At 37.0% G+C, this 22,102-nt stretch overlaps 1 protein-coding gene across 1 annotated transcript in view; it reads right to left on the minus strand.

Moving 5' to 3' along the window:
• CNTNAP2 (contactin associated protein 2) overlaps positions 1–22,102 on the minus strand; it is a 1,149,595-nt gene that overhangs the window by 81,096 nt on the left and 1,046,397 nt on the right. The window contains 4 exon segments of the mRNA XM_032182107.1: positions 2,168–2,301; positions 3,837–4,082; positions 15,510–15,746; positions 18,301–18,519. Of these exon segments, the coding sequence (XP_032037998.1) occupies positions 2,168–2,301; positions 3,837–4,082; positions 15,510–15,746; positions 18,301–18,519 (836 nt within the window).

The raw sequence follows: 22,102 nt of genomic DNA on the forward strand, positions 1-22,102 counted from the left end.
GTGGCTCTTGAAAGCCATACACAGGTAGCTGTCTCATAAAATACTTGGGAAAAAAATATCAGATCCTAAATGTAGGTGAATTGGTACAAGACTGGGATACTGTCCTGGTTTCAGTTAGAACAGAATTAATTTTCTTCCTAGTAGCTGATGGAATGCTGTGTTTTGGCTTAGGATGAGAAGAGTGCTGATAACACCCCGATGTTTTAATTGTTGCAGAGCAGTGCTTATACCAAGCCAAGGACACCTCAGACTTTTGCTCTGTCCCGCCAACAGGCAGGCTGGGGGTGCAGTAAGAGCTGGGAGGGGACAGACCCAGGACAGGTGACCCGAACTAGCCAAAGGGGTATTCCATACCATCTGACGTCATGCTAAACAATATATAGGGGTGGCTAGCCAGGGGGAGGGGGCCGGACTGCTCGGGGTTAAGCTGGGCATCGGTCAGCGGGTGGTGAGCAATTGCATTGTGCATCACTTGTTTGTACATATTATTATTAGTAGTACTATTATCATCATTTTATTATTATTATTATTATTATTTTCCTGTCTTATTAAACTGTCTTTATCTCAACTCACGGGCTTCACTTTCCATTTCTCTCCCCCGTCCCAGAGAGGGAGGGGGGAGGGTGAGCGAACAGCTGCATGGTGTTTAGCTGCCGGCTGGGTTAAACCACGACAGATACTTAACTGTGTATATGATTTCCAAATGGGCAAGGTATTTCATGTGATTCCTTTAGCAAATAATTTATTCAGTTTTACAGCTGTCTAAGTTAGGCAGATTTTGCTCCACAGAATACATGACATACACAAAATAGAAGCTTTCAGTAACAGAAGCCAACCTAACTGCAGGTAGTCTTTAACTTCTATTTAGCAGTGAGAGAAGTAAGTGCAAATACAGCAACATTCAAGAAATATGTATATATCAAAGTACACACCCCAACCTCCAAAAACATGAAAATTGTTTAGATCTATCAGCTATATATTCCTTAGAATATCTGTCATTTTGCAATTTTCTAATTTTCTGACAATTCTACTTCAGAACATCCACTGTTAGTTTGAGTACTGAAACCCTCAGTCAAATAACATTGTAATCCACTGAAAATGTTTCTTCTTGATGCCTGGAAAAAATAACTGTCAGGGATCTATTTTAGGTAGTTCTATTTAGGTAGGCTTTTTTTTTATTATTATTTTATTTTTTTTAAAGACATATAAAACCGTGACAACTAATATCCTTTTGGCTTGGTTCCCAAGAAGACTTCCTCTTTTTATATTTCATTTGTTATTGGTTTGGGTTTGCTTCTTATGAACTATCAAATCCAGATTAATCTATCCTATCCACCTGACTCTCCTGCCAGCAAAACTATTCTCATATCCTGCTGCAATCTCAGTGTTTGCAGATGGGATAGCCAGAGAATGAAAACAGAGTTCTGTAATGAGCACAGAGAGAAGGCTGTCTGGAAACATTGATTGCTTCTTGCAGAGCTACCCTCAGTTATTTAAATAGTATTATATTACTTCAAAGGTTTGTAAACTAAGATATGAGAAGATGAAGTTCCTGCCAGTGCTGTACTGAAAACTAAATAGGCCAGAAATATGTGCCTTCAATAACATTATCTTGTCTTAGGCTCCTGTCACACAAACACTGAAGCATCTGCTCATCTTTGCAGGTGTGAACAGCTTTTCAGATTTTGCTGGAATGTAGGGTAAATTTAAATTTAATGACATTCTTATTTGTGGAGTCAGGTCTGACGGTACAATATTTAGTTGTCTGCACATCAGGGTCTACTGCCATTTAAGATGCTGTAGATTATCCCTCCTGGCTTCCAGCCACTGCTCCAGAATGGTGCAGGTTTATCATAGGTCCCATGTTATCTACCAGACCAGATGTCTCTGATGCCCTTGAGCATCTAGAGTGACACCTGCATTAGCCTGGCCGTCATCACACTAGGACAAGGATCTCAGAACAACATGACTCAATGCAATAGTGGGAGAGAATAGCTTTTGTTAACTCCTAGGAGTGCGAACTGCAAACAGAACACCATCTACTGTGCTTTATGTTTCCCAGATTGCACTTATTTTTTCAGGGGAAAGGAGGTCATCAAAGTATAAAACATTACAAGCTACAAGCAATAAATTAGATGGAACCAAAACACCTTTAATGTCTGCTTACCTGTAGAACTATGTCCCGTTCATTCCGTGTGATGTTTACAGTATGGGGCTGTCCATTTGCCATGTTTCTGTGGTCGATATCAATATTATATGGCTCTTTGGTACCTCCTAGGCTGTAGCGAATTTGCAAATTCCCTAATGAAGGAATGTGAAAAACACCCTCAGGTATTTTGGTCTTTATTCACCAGTTACTTTCCCCTCTTTATTTTCATGTACAACAGTTATTGTTTTACATTTAAAATGCTCTCAGAGCTGGTATCTGCAGCAGGAAAATTTAGAGAAGGGCTAGTATTTGAGATTATAAAGCTAATGGGCTGAAAATGGCTTCCAGTTTACTACCCAGAAGCATGACAATGAATGGCATCTCAAAACTAAAGTGTGTGCAAATTCTCCAGATTGCAAACCAAACAAATCAGATCTATGCATTGAACAATATGGACTATTGTTTCAAATCTGAGCACATCAAGTATCATTTTATTTTTGAGATTATTATCCTCACTGCAGAAAAATTCTTTGACATTATAAAAGGCATGATTTTTTTTTTTTAAAGAATAAAACATTGATATGACTTGAATAAAGTCAAAATTGCATCAGATTAACACTGGCATATAATCTACACAAGGGATTTTCTTGCGCTCAGATTTAATTGTTGTTGACAGGTGACCATCTGGACTTTTATGGAAATTTAATAATATATGGTGAAATGAAAACTTCAGGTTATATTGTTAGAAAACTATAGTCAGAAGTGGTTAATTGATATTCATGACAAAGTGCCAGACAGATTTTTCTTTTCTAAACAAAAGTGAAGTGTCTACTCTTCCTTGCAAATTTTAACATTCCATCAAAAGGAAGGACTTTTGAAAATGGAAATGTAGACCCCATTATTCATTAAAACCTGAATGGCCCCAAACAACAGCCTTAGACTTCTAAAACTATAGTTTGGATTCCAACACGGCTTTTCTCTTATGCTCCTTCTTTCTCATCTGTGAAGGTAAGAAAGGGAAAGATTTCAGTGGCATGTGGAATATCTGTATTTAGTTATTCCACAGACGAAAGTGTTAGTACAGTATTCCTAAGTATGATTTTCAGGGGCACTAAGGCACTATTTGGAATTGAGTTATATTGTGTTTTTATACTCCACCAGAAAATGGTCCATATCCAACCTTCAATCATTACCAATTTTTTTATGACATTATATATTGTGCTACATCCTCATTTAGCCACCTCAGTCAGTAGTCAGACTTTCAGAACAGTGCATTACACTTTCCACTGGAAACAAGTGATATTGCCATGAGTTCAGTGACTATGAACCATTTATTAACCTGCCTACATGTGGATGCCTACTTGTCCTCTCCATTATACTAGTTTATGGCAGGCATGAATCTGTTACAGCACATGTATATATATATATATATATATATATATATAATTTATTGATTGATTGTCTTGTTTTGAGAAGGAAGGTTGGCTAGTGGAATATCCCATGGAATTAAAGAGATGCATCACACAAAATTTCATAAAGCAGAACCTGTATTCAGGTTCCATGTACTTTACTTTTAAAGAACAAGGGTGAAAAGACTTTCTTATTCACTCAGAGTTTCAGCTGCATGTCAGTCTGGTGTTATTATCAATCATTCCTTCAATGGAGAAAGCCCAGAGCAGCTGCTTACCAGATGGCTTGACAAGTACTGCCATGAAGTCCTGGGTATAGGAACTGATGTACAAAAGGACACAAGGGGACTTGGTAGTACTGAAGCTGAAGCTGAGCTCTTCTTTATTCAAGTTAAGGTCAGTTGCTGTGGTCTCAGGATCTGTGGAACTCAACAGGGTTCTGCTAACTAAATCCTTCATGCTGGTCCCTGGGGAGTGGAAGTTGTAACGAAGCCACATTCCCTCTTCAAAAAATGCTCCCACATCTTGAAAAGAAGAAAATAAATCAGGAAAAAGAAATTGAATGTGCTTACACCTTTTCAATGAAACATTACTACTGACTTGAGCACTACTAATCTGTACATGTTACTACTGCTGCATTATTTAAGCACTTTGCCAGTAGTTAAGAGCCTTTCTATTTTCCAGTAAGAATGCAAAGGATAAACACAATTTTATTTATGGATACCTGGAATTGCAGAGCAGGGGAAAGATTTCCCTTAAGTCACACAAAAAGACTGTACCTACATCTCATACCACTACTACAGATCAGAAGAACCACACTTTAGTTTTATTCTCATTGAGGTCTTGCAGTAGATAATGTTCCAAAGAAGGAGAGACAAGCAAGAAAGATTTAGAAGGCACAATAAGCAAACACTGTAAAGGAAAAGGAAAACCAGAAACTCTGACCAGCAAATTACAGTGGATTTAGAATAACCTCAGAGAGGAATGATGGTGATTCCAGCACCTGAAAAAATTGAAATAGGATTGGACATGATACTAGAAAATTATCCATAACAAGTGCAATCCTTCATAAGAACTGCCTAATCTGGATAGTTTATGCAGAAAACAAACAAACAAACAAACAAACCACAAACTAGGGAGCTTGACTCATGGATGGAAACAAGGCATAAGACACCTGAACTATATCTCACAGGAGGTGCTCCACAGACAGTTTTCAATTCAATCTGAAACAAAATGTCATCTTTCAATACTCTTGACAGAAAATAAAACTACTTTTGGCAGTTAATACTTTCATTTGAAAAAGCATTGTTATTACTTTGCATAATAATGTACCCCTGCTTATTTCTTAACATTAAAAATATAATTCAAGGTTGACATTCTTATATTCAAAGCTGACTTTGACAGCCTCCTATGGGAATCACTGCACAGTTCTCTACTATTGTTAGTTTATAATCTGAGTCTACTGGGGATTGCTGGACTGGTTTCTTATAGCAATCATTCATTCAGTGATACTGTGGTGCTGGGTATGCTTTGCTATCTGGGACAACAACATAAAAGGAAATTTAAAATTACATGTGAACTTAAATAATGAGGCACATTTATGAACATTTCATAAGGGATTACAGAATGATGAATAAATACTATGAATATAGCATATATGTACAATATTTAAAAATAGTTGCAAGCAATGCTCAAAAAGGTGACCAGTCATTAGAAAAAAAAAAAAAAATTAATCACTTGATACCTTCCTACATTATTTATAAATGCAAAATTGCCACAGATTGGTACCAAATTACCTATCCAAACTTTTGTAAAATCAATACATAATTTTTATATAAAAAAAATAAATATAATTTTATCCCTTTTTAGTATTTGGAGCCTTCATGTCCTTCACACAATTCTAAGCAAAGGCTTTATCTCAAAACAAATGAAACAAGTTGTTCATCTTACAAGCTGTGTAGTGATACAGAGCAAGTCAGGAATGAGTCTGCAGACTTTATTCAGAGTAACTGAGCACAGAAGAGATAAGAATATGGGTAAAATTATTGCAGACTTTATTGGTCCTTTTCAGAACTTTGCTACATCTAGTTCTGGAAAAACATTATATTTTCCATATACCATATAAAAATTCTCCAAAATGCAAAGTATTATATTCTGTGCCACTGTGTGGCAACATAAAACATGAAATCAGGTTGTGGTCCAAAGGTGCTATAAATAATGGGATCACTCTGGTAGATTTATAACTGCTGTTTTATAGCAGAAATCTTAAATAACCTTGAAACAGCCATAGGAGAGGCAATTCAGTTTAACAGCTATATTTTGCAGAGGACTCAACTTAAGTATTCCCAGATTAAAAGTGAAGGACCCTATCCTGAAAATACCTCCCCAAACTGTGATGCCTATTGCTGTTAACTGTGGTGTTGAGACTGAATGGTAGTACTTAAAAACCTAAAGCAGAATATACTATAGCTCTATGTATTTGCAAGACTGACTTTAAAAATATCCCTGTGACCACTAATTTATTATTCTTCAGCCTCTGCTTATAGCTTCCATAGGTCATGGTACTCTGGGCAGCCCTACCATCTGACACTGCTGCTCTGCTGGCAGGGACTACTGGTAGCCCCTGCATTGCCTTCACTTAGACACTGCACAATGATGCAAAATTTTGTTCATCTTCTTCCCCTTTCTGGCCCTTTTACTGCTTGTCATCCCTTTTACCATAGGAGCGATCTTTGGGATTGCCTATCACTGTGGTTGCCCAAGGTCTTGCACACAGGGAATACTGGGAGCCTCAGTCCTTGACCTCAGTGCTTTCATGGGGCTGAACTGCAAAGTTCAAAAATAAGCAAGACATATCCCACAGCAGTAAATGTTATTAATTGCTACTTTAAACGTTCATTACTACAAAGAAAGCTTTAAGTAAATGGTGCTCTCTGAAGCACTAAGATTTGTTTTTCCCAAAAGGATTTTCATGACAGAACAATGTTCTGTGAGTTTAACTTCATTTGTGCTGGGAAAATATTTTTCAGTATAGCTGTGTTACAGGTCTGTGAGGTATTGTAATGAACTTGGAAATTCTCTCACATACATACCACTTCTTTTAAGAGGAAGGATAAGAGGAAGGTTCACTTTGGTAGTGTGAGTTCCTACAGGAAGGTACTGAATCCCCTCAAGTTCCAGTTCAGCAAAAAGGTTCAGTCTGTGACTATGCTTTTTGGTGAATGAAGTTGAAGTACTTATTGCAGCAGGGCTGCAAAGTGCTCAGCAGTTCACAGAATCAGGCTGTTAGGAACTATAAGGAAATATTAGAGAAAGGTAAAGCATAATTTTCTCTATGTTAAATTATAGTATAAGGTGACTTGGAAATGCTGAGGGGTGATGAGTGAAGAAAAAATCTGTTTGGAGGCCGTCTGTGTATCATCTTCCTAAAGCTCTGAGGGAAGTCCTTCATTCAGAAGACCATGCAAGTTGCCTGAGTAAAACAGGTAAAATGAAGCACAAACACTGCTACTGAAATGTGGACAAGCTTTCCATGCACTACCCTCTGCCTTCTCCTGGAATATCTGAAAAGTACAGACTTGAAATACCAGGCATAAGGCAGAGGCGAAGGGCTCTGCAAACTGCTCTTTCAGGACGGAAGCCTTGGAGAATGAGTGAGGTGATTACAGGTCAGTTTTCCTTGAAAAGCAATACATATTTATAAAACAATATGCAGTTCAGTCATGCACTGTTGACAGACTTTGCAAATACATACAGTTTGGAAGAGTTTTGTGGTAAAACCCAGAGCTGGATTTGTGGACCCAGTGATTTTTTTCAAGCAAGATGTGTATCCCCAGTGTGAAATGCACATATTTTACAAAAATGTCCATCTTCTGTTTGAAAAGGGACAAAGCAAAAGAAAATCAAAAACTTCCACACAAAATGCAAAGGTATCCAGAACTTGCAAGCTTATTTTGAGGATTATAATTCTTTGTACATCTCCTCAGTCTCTCTCTCTCCACTCACCTGATTGTATTTTTGTTCACACTTATTCTGTCTAGGACCAGGAGTATGAAAACACAGGAGGAAAAAGACAAATAGAAACAAACAAACAAAAAAATCTGTTGCAAAAATACTACCTAAGGCAGAGTATAAGAAATTGAAAAATATCATGACATTTCTGTGCCAGTGTTGTAGACATAAGAAAATATCAGGAGGGACCTAATTCTGCTTTGCTGCTGGTTTAATATTAGTGAAATGTTGGTGTCATTTCTTCTATTCTCAGATAGTTATAATGATCCTGCTAGGTATACACTCAGTCACACCAGAATATAACTTTCTCCATGAATTTTTCTCACCTGAGAAAAGCATTGCCAGCATTGCACAGGTGTGGCTGAACACAGCTTCAGGAAAATATTCTATCTGAATACACAGAACTCTGTACCCTCTACAAGAATTGAATTGCCTCTGAGGTGACAGTAGGAATAGGAAGGTTAAGGGGGATTGTCATGAATCAAGTGGAACATATTACTCCTAATAAATAAACAAGGAACGTGTGTAGAGTTAGATGCACACAAAATGCAATTTCAACATAGTGAATTTTGAGGAGTGGCACTGCAAGAGGTGGAAGCTCCCTTCTGCCCTAGGACAGCTATCACTACCTGACAAATGTCATTTCACCTTTTCCAAGTAAATTCAAGACCTGGCTTGTGTCACCTTTCATCTGGTTACCAAGGAGAATCCAAGGCTGATTATCTTTGTGGTACTACTGTTTTTTTTTTTTTTTTTTTTTGAGTCTAGGCCTTCAAAGTAACCTTTTTAATAATACCAGGCAGTAACAGGGTAAAATCACTGCCTTGAAGAATCTGGAGACAAAATCTTGATGGTTATGAAGCCTGGCCAGGATCCATATGAAAACTGCAGCAAAGAAAGATTCTCTCTTCTACATTCCACAAAGCTGACTGAAATGCCCTCTTATAGCTGTAAGACCATCTGGAGGCTTCAGTGCCTCTTTAGCCATGTTCAGGTATGGGAAATCAAAAATATTATTACGTGATGCTGCTTGCCAGTGCACAATGCTATGTCTTTCCTGCACGGCATTTTGAATCTTAAAATCAGCACTTTCAAAATCATAGCCAAGGCCAATCACTAGAGGCATTCTGACACTCGGTGGATGTACTAAGCAATTTGGACATCTTAATAAAACCCACTCCTGATGCATAATTTTATTTCCTTTTTGATTTCTTATGTACTCATTAATATTGAATATAAAATAGCTATAGCTTGCTTGTCTGGCTTGTGGCTAAAAATGTGCTAGAGAGCACTAGCAATTTCTGCTTCTCCAGGCTGTGGTCACAAAGCTTAAGATTATTTACTGAGATATGTCCTGGCCATAGGGCATCAATAAAGGGTTAGAATCTCAGAGGTCTTGATCTGGGAGAGAATTTACTCTGAGTGCTCTGAAGATGGCAATACTTATAATTTATCTGGTTAGTTCACTCAACTTTTTGTTCTGCCTTCAGGCACACAATATTCAGTTTGTGAGTCGAAGAAGTAGGGACATAAAGATGTTGTCGTACATCATCAAGTCTCATATTCCGTCTGTCATCACCATAATCATTTGTGATGCATGTCTGAATTTTCTATGCATGGAGTAAAATACCAAAATAAGACAATTGCTTGTTGGCATTACTAAAATACAAACCTACAATGTGTTTTCTTCCTTTATATGAAAATATCAGTACTCAGCATGTAGAAAGCTTTCATGAACAAATTACTATCTGAATCAGAGTAAAAGTAAAATAATGTGAACCAGTGAAATTATAATCACAAACCCATATAAAGATTCCTGCTACCTTCAGTGGAACAGAATGAGTGCCATAGAAGATGGGGTTAAGCCACCTGATTTATTGCACCATCAAGCTTCCCTAGGTAATGGCAGGAGGTAAATTCTAGGAAACAGCCTGGCATATCTAAGTAAGTCTGAGCTCTGAACCTCCTCCCCAGGAAACTCCATTTCTACCTCCATTAGATATATGGAGATCCTAAGGCATCAAGCCTCATACAATAGCCCTGTAAAGAAGGTGCCTTTTATTCTGCTTTGTTATGTCTGGACAAATGCACAAGCCAATGAAAGCCTGAAAATGTCAGGCAAATCTCAACTGTGGTTCATTCTGCACTGATGTGAAATTACTATAGATCTTTCTATAGTTACAGCAGTTTGAACTGATGTCTAGGACTGCAGGCTCAGAATAAGGGAGTGACAATCTGCTCTGTGTATTTTCTGCTGAGTCTAAATGAAAAGACAGCTTCCTTTTTAATGGAAATATTCACAATGGCTAAAAATCCTCCAATTGAATACAATAGTATGGATTAAAAAAAAAAAAAAAAAAAAAAAAAAAAAAAAGTAATTTTAAATAAACAACATATCAGGTTCCATGATTTCCTTCCAGGGAGTCTTTGAAGGTGTTTTCTACATAATCACAGAGAAAAACTTGCAGCTTTGCTAGAAATATTAAAAACTTCTATTTGATGATTGCACAGTATTCACAGTGACAACTATGATGGGAAGATTTGACTTCAATTCCTTCTGGTAGCACAGACATCCACTTTCAAAGTCAGCAGTTTGTTGCTTCCCTCATTGTCTCTTTCTGCATTACCATAATAAGAACATTTCCTTGCATCACACAACTATTGTAAGGAGCAATACCTTATCAGCTTGTGAGGTGCCAATACTGCTCTAATATAATGCACGTGTATAAATATTACACAGGGGTGTCTGGTGTGAGAACCTCAAACCTCCCAGTTGCATTTGCACAGGCACTCAGGCACTCAGCAGCCAAAAATGTTGCTGAAGTTGATGTGCTTATCTTTAATACCAGGTGAGCAATGCTTAAAGGTATTAAATGCTTAAATGGTATTAAAGTTTATCTTTAATACCATTTGGTGAGCAATGGCACCAAAGCAGGCCTATTATAGTTAGATGACAAAGATATTGAAATTTTATTGAATTTTCTGAGCCAAGCCTTAGAATTTAATTTATTATCCTGATTTATTTATTTTCTGTATACAGAATAAGAAATCCTTGCACTTTATTAGTGGTTTATTATGGATAAATAACAGGCTGGGAAGTTCAGTTTATAATTTTGCTGATATTTCTTTGAGATATGTAAGTGATATGGCTAAGTTGTGCTCTAGTTTAGAAACAAAATGATTTTTTTTTCCAGTAAAAGAATTCTTGCAACTGATGTGAAGTGTAATTTTCAAAGTATTAGAGCACAAACTGTAAATGTTTAATAAGGCTGTATCAACGAGACAGCAGAATGGAATAGTTTTATAGAATTTAAATGTTTTCTGTGGGTATATGTAGCTATACATATTCAATAGCTATGAAGTAGATTTTACTTTTCAGTAGAGGTCAAGACTCCAGTTCTGAAGTCTTATCTACAGGTAGAAAAAAATGACTTTCTGCAATGTTCAGACTCACTAGACCAACTAACATTCCCAACCCAAGGAAAATTCTGATATAACTTTTGGTTAGCACATTATGATCATGTTATGTATAGAAGAATTTTTCTGGGGAGTTGGGTGGGCAGGAATGTTGCCTTGATTTTTCAGCTTCTTGGATTATAAGCAATGAAAACTAAGAAGCTAGTTTCCTTGAAACCTTTGAACAATCACCTTCCCATTACTTACAGCAAAGTAAGTACACGTATTTGCAACCAGCAAAATAAAGGGAACTGAATGGTTATAACAAGGGCAGTCTGTGAGAGGGTGCAGAGCTATTTCACCAATCTGTCATAGCACTATATCTGGTATGTCTTTTTTTTTGCATCCATTCATCCCATTAAAAAGTTGATTTTTCTGTTTGAGGCAGAGAAGAGAGCAAGAAAGAAGGAAATCTGATCATGAAAACACTGTTGTAAGTGCTTTCAGGATTCATGCAAATATGAATGAAGGAGCATGAACTCCTTCATGCTTCAAACAAGCATGAAGGAATTCAGTTCAGGCATTGTCAAAAAGGATTGCAGTAATTCACACTACGAATGTAAAAATTATTTGGAAAAATAAATGTATACACTGGGCTCATCTTCTGTCTCAATTACATAGAAACTGTAGAGCTTTGAATTTACCCTTACCTGAAGGCACAGAAGTCATATATATATATATATATATTTGTTTGTTTGTTTGTTTTTTGTTTGTTTGTTGTTGTTGTTGTTGTTTTTTTTTGGCCACATACCTTTGTGGTGGACAATTTCTTCTCCTACACTTGATCCACAGCAGTTCAATACCCAAAGAAAGAATGCTTTCTCCCTGGGGGATCTCCCTGGCAGCACATCACAGTGCTGCCACATGCTCTGTGCACACCCATTTCAGCATGTTAACCCTTGCTGTTTTTGATTAAAGGAATGGAATAGTTTGTTTTGTAAGGAACAAAATTTAATTATTTCTCAGAAATGATTTTATGCTGTCAAGATGACAGTTCTGGGAGAAAAAAAAAAAAAAAAAAAGGAGAATTTATTCTTAAGCAATAGACAGAGAAGGATCAGAAAGCAATCTGTAGGACATCAGAAATATTGCAGCTATTCCTCTGAACAATTTATCTGGGCAATGAAAAGAGAACAGAAGCCAGTAGCATATACCCCTGATACAAAACAAAAATAAAGTTAAAATAGATATCAGACTATATTTTTTTCACTTTTTTTTTTTTTTTTTTTAATTGTAAAAAAAAAAAAATTGTAACTTCCAGGTAATACCACATCAATCACATGTGTGGCCTGCTGCTAATATCTGGAAACAATGCAATTTCTTGTCAGTCATCAATCAGTTACTCGTAGGATGCATTTCATCAGCAAAGGCAAGGTCTTTTATTGTTGAGATGTCTTTATTACTTATAAAGCATTGTATGGTAATTTCAGTATAGAAATGATGCTTTATTTGCTTTGATTTTTTTTTTTTTATTACTTCTTAGCAGTTGCAGTATGCAACCAACCCCAGAAAGTTTACCATGGGGATGTGATTGAATATCAAAATAAAATTTTGAGATAACAAGAGCTTCCTGTGGCAAATTAAAACCAATGGGAAAAGAAGACTGTGGTATATCAAAAGATGTTATATTATGCCACCCATCCTACTGAATAGCATATTTCTTTGGAAATCTCATTGTTTTGAATGCAATAAGTGAAAAAGTCCTGCCTCACCTGCCTGGTGAGGAGGTTTTATTCAGAGGAGTAAAAGTAACAAAACTTACTCCTAGTTTAAAATGCAAAGCACTAACGATATTATTTTGTGTCTGTGGACTTGAATTCCTAGTGTAGGTAACAAAGGAAAATAATCTCCCTCACCACATATTACTCACTAAACATCACAGTATCCACTGTGAGACAGGTAAGAAAAAACACAAGTGACACAGCAGTATTCAGCCAAGTTTTTCATTGCTCTATAAGCAATGAAAGTGGCTGAAAACAATAGAGGCTTCAAAAACATGTTCGTAGACATCTCAGTGTTTTTAGGGAGGGGAGAATGTTGAGGTGTTAATGAAAAATAAACAGAAATATCAGATTTGGGTTGTTTATACATAAATCACTAAAAAGAGAAAATGATTTTTTTTTTTTTTTAATTTTATTTTAGAGGGAAAGCAGGGAAGAATTCCCTGATCTCCAACAAATTTTACAAATATTATTTTATTTTATTTTATTTTATTTTATTTTATTTTATTTTATTTTATTTTATTTTATTTTATTTTATTTTATTTTAATAAAATATACTCTGATGTTTTGCCAGTATTTTTTCCACTGTCATTAGTACTCTGTAGTTTACCTTTGTATCTAGAAAATATATCTAGTAACGTCTCATGGACAAAGAGGATATAATACAAGATTTTTGGAGCTACTATTGGAAGGAAAAAGTAAGACACTCATCTTTTGCAAGTCTAGGAAGTTTGGCAACTTTTACAAGATGTTCCAGTGCTTTACTTGATTTAAAAGGCTTAATTCAAGTTAAATTTACAATGTAAAATTTAATGGGCTGAAAATGAATTGTTTTAAAGAGCTCATTATCAGCACCATTTGTCACAGAGGTTTTACAATTATTTTGATCACAGGATGGTCTCAAAACAGTCTATTTTGTGTTTAATTTATCCTTCAACTTTTACCCCAGTGCCCAGTTGTTTTTTACAGAGAAGCCCCATGAAGCCATCCACACTAAATAACACTTGGCAATATTCTAGATGAGTACATTGATTTTCAGCACTAACAGGATGGAAATGTATTTTCTTCATAGAGTCTTAAAGATTTAAATAGATACATTTACCCTGGAATAGGTTTGATATTTAAGGCAGAAATCTGATATATTGTCTAAATTCCACAACATGGTATGGTACAGAGATCCCCATGCTAGCATGAGGACATTTGCACAACTCAGTGCTGCCCAGCAACGATGGCTTATAGAGAGAGAGAGAGTTTTATGCATGCTCAGTATACTGTAAGTTCATCACACTGCAAGCCTGGACATGCTGCACTCAGCTTTACTTTTGGCAGTAGCTGTTAGCTTTACTTCCGACTGTGTGACCTGAATAAAATGACTTGGGCCAATATCTGCAGAAGACATTTGAGAGCCAACTTGCAGATGCTCAGCATTGACTTTCTGAGACTGAGCATGTACATGTCCACTCTGGTGCAGTGGAAGATCTGGGTACTTGGCATCTACATAAAGTTGAGCATTGATACAGAAGTACTGAAAAGAGAAAAAATTATGACACTGAAAAGAGAAAAAAATGCCCAAAGTATCACTATCTGGTTTGTGGGCCTCTGTCTAGACTGGGAGGCTGATAAGGTGAATGAAGAGTGTAATATTACTTCTGTTGTTACAACAGTGCTTACAGATCAGTGAAATGGGTTTGTCTGTGCTAGGTTCTCAATTGTTTCTCTAATGGTATTTTTTAATTATGTTAGATCCACATTCAGAAAAAATAAAATATTTAGCTTAGGACTGGTTTTGGCAGAAGTTTGGTGTTCTTCTATTCCTACAAATTAAGAATATCCTATGAAATGTAAGAGAAATGAATGATTTCCACAAAACCTGCAAACTTTGCAAACATGGGAAAATTATATTCAATTACAACTTTGTCACAACAATTTCTTGCCAAAATAACAAAAACAAACAAACAAACAAAAAAACAAAACAAAACAAAAAAAAAAAAGTGAAGAGAAGTTAGCTTTCTCACCCTAATATTTTTTAGGAAGTAAGATCCCTTTCTCCTTCACTCCTTTCCTGTCTTTCTTTCTTGTGAAGGCATATGTATCCATAATAAATTGATCTCTTACAACCATTTTTTTGTATGTACTTTATGCATTTCAAAAGGTTTAACACGGATATGGGAGCTCTGTAGCTTCTCTTGCCCTAGCAAGATCAATCTCTAATGCAGTTGAACTTCAAGATGTGATCTGGCTGTGAATAGATAAAACTTTTAATCCAAAAGTTGGTCTCCCAGTTCACAAGATTCAACCCAAAGCTCAGACTTATGTATTTCCAAATATTTTTATGAACCAGAATACATAGATTTTGATTAAATCCACACTTTTTTTTTTTTTTCTAAATAATTAATCAATAGAAGATGGCAATAAAATAAATTTCAATGAATTTATGATTGTAGATTTATTTTGATTGGTAACAATTTTAATGTTGAACTATGAAGTTCAACACCTCAAAACTATCCAATACAGTCTGCCAGACCTGCTATGAGAACAGGTACCCTGATATATTTCTGTTGTTTTGTTATTTGATTTAATTAGTTAACATATATTAGTACTGAGAGATGTAGTTTCATATCACCACATTTAAATCCTGGATGTAATAATGTGACTTGCTTGTAAGAAATATTAAACAGGATTTACTTGTTTAATTAAGAAAAGCTGAAGATTTGATTCTATTGTTTTCCCATACTCTTCAAGCCTTCTGCGTAAAGCATTTACCTTTAATACAAAATGGTCCATCATATGCAGTTTTGGAGCAGTCACAGGAGTAGCCGTTGTATTTCTCGACACATTTGCCACCATTTGCGCAGTACATCCCGTAGCTCGTGCAGTGGCCAGAGCAGCCAGGCTTCACCCCTGGTGTGACTTTTGCCCTCTCTTCCAAGTCCAGCGTCACCCCATTCATCCTTAATGAACGAATGCAACCTAGGAAACCCCGCTGGCCTCCTGCAGCACCTGAGCAGGAAAATAAAACCATAAGACAACACTGAACTGATTTTATTGTTGTTACTGTATATGAAATATCCTGCTAAGCTTGTGACAACAGCTGGAATTAAATAACTTCTTTGTAAAGATGAAGCATTATCATGTCCTAATGAAATTGAAATCAGTTAAACCTCAGCCTTCAGACCTTATTAAAAATACACCCAAATAGCGAGTGCCTTTGCTTTACACTGATAAGAGATTAGAGATTCTAGCCCTCCACTCTAAGACTTCAAATTTCAACTCCAAGATTTTTAGAGAGAACAGTGGAAGAAATGGGCTTAGCTCTATCACTAAGATATTGCCCTACTCACCATATAAGTAGTAGTTATGAATGTTAATAATAACGCCACAATATGTTATGCACTTCAATATTTTTCAAAGCCACAGTGGGGAAAGAGGGAAAAGATTTTAATGCCCCTTCTTAGCTGCAGTAGGAAATATAAATGCTCATTTCCAAGCAACATCAGGGATATTGCTTAGTGGCCTGAGTACAGGACACAACACTGAAGAGCTACATTTGAAAATCTAGGTTAGAATGGCTTTTCTTAGCCGTCACTAAGGATAGTTCCTTATTTTCTTTGTAAATGGTGAAAAATGTGATTTCATCTCAGAAAGCCTTATCCAGGGCTTGATTAATAATAATAATAATAAAATGCAAGCAAATATCAATGAGTGGCTGTTATCTGTTCTCCTCGTCTCTTTGATTACTGCAGTGCCACAGATGCTAGAGTCCCCTGTTCCTGAGGAGATCTGAATGCTCATCTTTGCAGAGCACAGAGCCTATTTACCTGTGGGGTGGGGTGGGAGGGGGGGAGAGGGAAAGGGGCAGAGAACCAAATACAGATGAGATACGCTGCTTCAAATCAACCACACAGACCAAAAAGTCTGTTTTAAATTCAGCCACTGCTAACCAGAAAATTTGGAGTATGAGGAGACAATGCTAGGTCTCTGCTAATGTGAACAGGGCAGAAGTCATTCTGGTGTGGTTCCATTCTATGTAAACTAATATACACCGTGGTGATGAAAAAGATCCTAATACATCTAATTTCTACATCTTTTCCCTCTTGGTGAGTGTCCTAGCCCTTAGGACATGATGTCATTCTCCTTCAGGCTATCTTGTTGGCCCAAGGAATAGTTATTTATTCTATAGAAAGTGGAGCAGGAAGCACTGGAACAATTCTTATTCAGTGTTATTATCCAGGCCCTGATGTTCAGGGTGTTCATTTGAGACACTTGAACTCAAATCAATTCTTGTCTAACTCAGGGTAAGAATTTAAATCAGACTGTTCTTTGAGATGTGTGCTCTATTCATCAAGTTCTATGAAATAGATCTGATTCAGAAAGAAATAAAATCAGCTACAGATTTAGACATTCAGCTTTTGGCAATACAGGTACAAAGTATTTCAAAAAATTGTTGTTGTACCAGTTAATTCAAAACTACCTGAAAAAAAAATCTAACGGTTATTAACAATTCCCCAAGAACTCAGGCTGGAATATTTCTATTTCCCTGCGGTTTCACAAAAAGTCTTAATATTTCCTTTAAAAGTTTAAGGTTTCCTCTTCTAAACAAACTTCACATTTCAGCTGATTTGGAAGTAGGCTTTAATTGAGATCATGGTTAGCGGTAAAGTAGAATCTCAGCTTGTAAATAATGGTTGCACCTCTGGTGACACATTATATACATAGTTTGCTGTGACATTGTGCTGTTTACCAAGGCAGTGAAGAATTTAAACACAATTTTAATTCATTTCTGCTTTTGAATCTGCAGTAACTTGGAAAAAATAAGATAATGTCCATTTTTCCTTCCTCCTCCCCCTCTCCCTTTAACAGATATGTAGAGGAATACGAGATTACTCATCATTTTATGCAGTCCTGATTCCAAGTAATGTCATTTGGTGTATCTACACATTAGAGCCATAGGGCTAACAATCAGAGAAATAGAAATACTGATGGAATAGCATGCCCCAAATTCACTGGAGAACAGCAACTCCAGAAAGCAACTGGACTAACATGGTTCTGGGAAATACATTTGTGTGACAAATATATTGAATGAGAAAAAACCCATGGGACTAAAGGGAAATGACTGCAGTGAGCTGTGAATGAAAAAGCATGGAGAATGACCAGACCTGCTGAGGCTAGGATGGGCACTGCAGGCTCATACAGTCCTGGCACTACCTATACAAAATTTTTCAATTCCATTGTTAATGTGTGGGTGAGACTCATAATAAAAAAATAAATAAATAAATAAAAATAAAAAAGGTGTATGGCACTACTGTCTGCTAGAGTCACTTTCTGTCAAGAGCTGTAGGTTAGGAAAGACAGAAATGACAAGTATCCAGCACAGAATATTTTTCACTTAGTTGATCTTGTTATTTCTACAGCTACGGAGATTCTTTTTTCAGTCATACAAGTACTACTCCAGGAGGGAAAATTACTATGTTAAATTAACTGGTACTGGCAAGACACAAGGCAACAAGAGTCTAGTATGTGACAGCAAAGCCCAGTTACCCACTCCACATCTTACCAACATAGAGCTGGCTGTACAATTCCAGTCGTGTGTGCCCTTCTGTTGGGGCTTTCCGGACCTCCAGGGGCAGCTGGTCTACCTGCAGACTGGCTTGTTTTACATTTCTCTCAGCATTGACCCGATGCCACTGGTCATCATTCAGCTGGTTGGGAGACCTGACAATGATTTCCACAGGCCCATTTCCAACATCAAATGAAAAGGAAACCTCTGTAGCAGCTGAAACACCAAGCAAAAGAGAACCCATCTTGTGATGTAAACATAAACACTTACACTTCCTTAAGAGAAAGGATTAATTTCTAATAGAAATACAGACTGCTCAGACACCTTTCAGAATTTCTTAGCGTATTTAATTCCTTTTAACTTGAACAGAACTTAAAATATTTCCAAGAAGTAATTGTGAAAAGTTTCTACAGCATGCGATGGAAATTAAGTCAGTTTGACTTGTAAAATTAAACCAAAGCAAATTATATCCTCAAAGAGGATTTTGTATTTCTACTGATAATTTCAATAATATAAAAAAAAAAAAAAAAGAATATCACAAGCTTTTAGAAGAAAAGTTTATTTTTGAATTTAATTATTATTATTTTTTTATTATTTATTTTTTTAGGGAGTATGTCTTTTGATAAAAAGTGATACAGATGAAATTTATATATATATATTTTTTTTCTGAGTGGCAGTGGCAGTTAATTTCTACAATGAGCTAATAAATGCATGAAGCAGTGGTAAAGAAATGTGAAAATTTATGTCTGGAAAAGAAATGGTTTCTTATTTATACTTATAGTACTTTATTTATAATGGATCATTCAAAGAATATTTAGAAATTTTGCAAATGACCATCAGCCTCTACTAGACATTCCTCCATGTCATATTCAGTAAACTATATAATTGATACTAGTGGTGATGCAAGGACTAATAAGTGCTTAATTAGCTAATTACTTATAAGTGACTAATTAATCACTATAAGTGATTATACAGATATTTTTGACTAAAGAAATACAATTTTGAATTTCCCACTGAAATTTATTTTATAAAAACTAGGGGTTCAAAATTATTTTATAGTGGCAAAACATTAGATGAAAGGTTTACCTTGAAGAGTGAACTTCAACCTATTTAAAGACCTAGGGGGCAAGATACCTAGTAACTCTGTCCTTAGGGACAAAGGAGCTGAACAGAGTAAGCAACTACTTAAGGATGTTTTCCTCAAAGTACAAGAACTCTCCATCTCCTTGTGTAAGAAAGTGAGCAGGGAGAGCAGAAAACCAGCATGGCTGAGCAAGGACCAGTTGGTCAAACAGAGGCACAAGAAGGAAATGCACAGGCAGTGGAAGCAGGGACATGTGCCCTGGGAAGAGTACAGGGATGCTGTCCAGATGTGCAGGGATGGGATCGGGAAAGCCAAGGAATGAATGGAACTGAGTTTGGCAAGGGATGCAAAGAATAACAAGAAGGGATTCTGCAGGTACAGTGCTCAGAAAAGAAAGGTCAAGGAAAGTGTACCCCTTCTGATAGATGAGAAGGGTGAACTGGTACTGACAGACATGGAGAAGGCTGAGGTACTCAGCAACTTCTTTGCCTCAGTCTTCACTGTCAGACAGGCATTCCTATGTCTATCATTTCCCTGCACCTGAAGATGAGTGGTGGGGAAACAAAGTCCTGCCCACTGTAAGCAAAGAGCAAGTTTGAGACCACCTGATAAAACTGAACAGGTACAAGGCTATGGGGACTGATGACATGTATCACAGGGTCCTGAGGGAAATGGCAGATGGAGTTGTCAAGCCTCTCTCCATCATATTTGAAAAGTTCTGGCAGTCAGGTGAAGTTCATGGTGACTGGAAAAATGTAAACATCACTCCTGTTTTTAAAAAGGGTAGAAAGGAGGACCCAGGGAACTACAGACTGGTCACTGTTGTGCCTGGAAAGGTCATGGAATAGATCCTCCTGGAAGCAGTGTCAAGGCAAATGCAACACAAGGAGGTGATCCAAGAGAGCCAGTTTGGCTTCACCAAGGGCAAATCGTGCCTAACAAATCTGGTGGTCTTCTATGATGGAGTGACCGCATCAGTTGACAAGGGAAGACCAACCAATGTCATCTACTTGGATTTCTGTAAAGCCTTTGACATGTTCCCACATGACATCCTGATCTCCAAATTGGACAGAGATGGATTTGAAGGGTGGACCATTTAGTGGATAAGAAATTGGCTTGAAGGCTGCACCCAGAGAGTGATGGTCCATTGCTCTATGTCCAGGTGGAGGCCTGTGATGAGTGGTGTCCCTTGGGGTCTGTCTTGGGACTGGTACTATTTAATATCTTTGTCAATGATATAGACAGTGGGATCAAGTGCACCCTTAGCAAGTTTGCAGATGACACCAAGCTGAGCAGTTGATACACCAGAAGGAAGGGACACCATCCAAAGGGACCTGGACAAGCTTGAAAAGTGGACCCATGTGAACCTTAATGAGGTTCATCGAGTCCAAGTACAAGGTGCTGCACCTAGGTTGGGGCAATCCCAGACATGAAGACAGACTGGGAGAAGAACACATTGCGAGCATCCCTGTAGAGAAAGACTCTATATCTTGATTACATTGATCTAAAATCATGGGATTTTAGTGGACAAAAAACTTGACATGAGCAAGCAGTGTACACTTGCTTCCCAGAAGGCCAACTGCATCCTGGGCTGAATCAAGAGGAGTGGCAGATTGAGGGAGGTGATTGTCCTCCTCTACTCTGCCCTTGTGAGGCACTTGGAGTACTGTATTCATGTCTGAGGCCCCCAAAAAAGAAGGGTGTTGATCTGTTAAAACAGGTCCAGAAGAGGGCTACTAAGTTGATCAGAGGGCGGTGAGGCGCTGGAACTGGTTGCCCAGAGAAGTTTTGGATGCCCCATCCCTGGAGGTGTTCAAGACCAGGTTGAACAAGACACTGGGCAATGTGATCTAGTGGGTGGCATCCCTGCCACCCATGGCAGTGGGGTTGGAATCAGATGATCCTTAGGGTCCCTTCCATCCTACGCCATTCTATGATTCTATGATTACTAGAAAATGGGTAATCAATGATAGCATTCGCAAAGGAGCATATCAGACAGAAAAAGACAACTAAGACTTCCATTTATTTATTTATTTGTGTGTGTGTTTTGTTTGTTTGTTTATTTGTTTGTTTTGAAATAATATAAAGCTGTAGTGCCATTTCATTTTTCTGAAAAATCCCTGGTGACCAATAGTGTTCTCAGTGGTATATTTGTAATTTCTTGTATGTACCGGAAGTCTAATACAAAATTTATCAGCACATCTGATAAATTGTGGTAGAAGCAACACTCCATGATCATTGTCATTAAGAACACTGATTAACAGTGAGTATTTTTGTACATGGCCTAGAAGATTTCCACATGATTTTCACAGATTAAACTATACGCATTTTTAAGCAATCTGGAAGGACTGCAATAAATGTTTCACAGATAATGTTATTTCAATCAAAATTTGTTATACAAAAAACACATTTTTTATTTCATTAAAAGAAACATCAAAAGCATACTTAATTGCTGATGTACTTCCTGTTCTGTGCTGAATGAAATAATTTAATTTATTGAATGAGCTGCCATTCATGAACCATGAATTTAGCCTATTTGACCTTCTGCACTTTACAAGACAGAAAAAATGTATGTGCCAAAACTCACCATTCAAGAAATAAAGCTTTTGTTTTTATGTTAGCATGCCTTATAATTTCAGGGGTCTGCCAATAAACTCAGGCATGCTATGAATTAGAATACTTTCTCCAGTACTTAAGTTGTATGTTACATCCATG

This window comes from Aythya fuligula, chromosome 2, assembly GCF_009819795.1.
Source record: "Aythya fuligula isolate bAytFul2 chromosome 2, bAytFul2.pri, whole genome shotgun sequence".
Lineage (NCBI taxonomy): Eukaryota > Metazoa > Chordata > Aves > Anseriformes > Anatidae > Aythya > Aythya fuligula.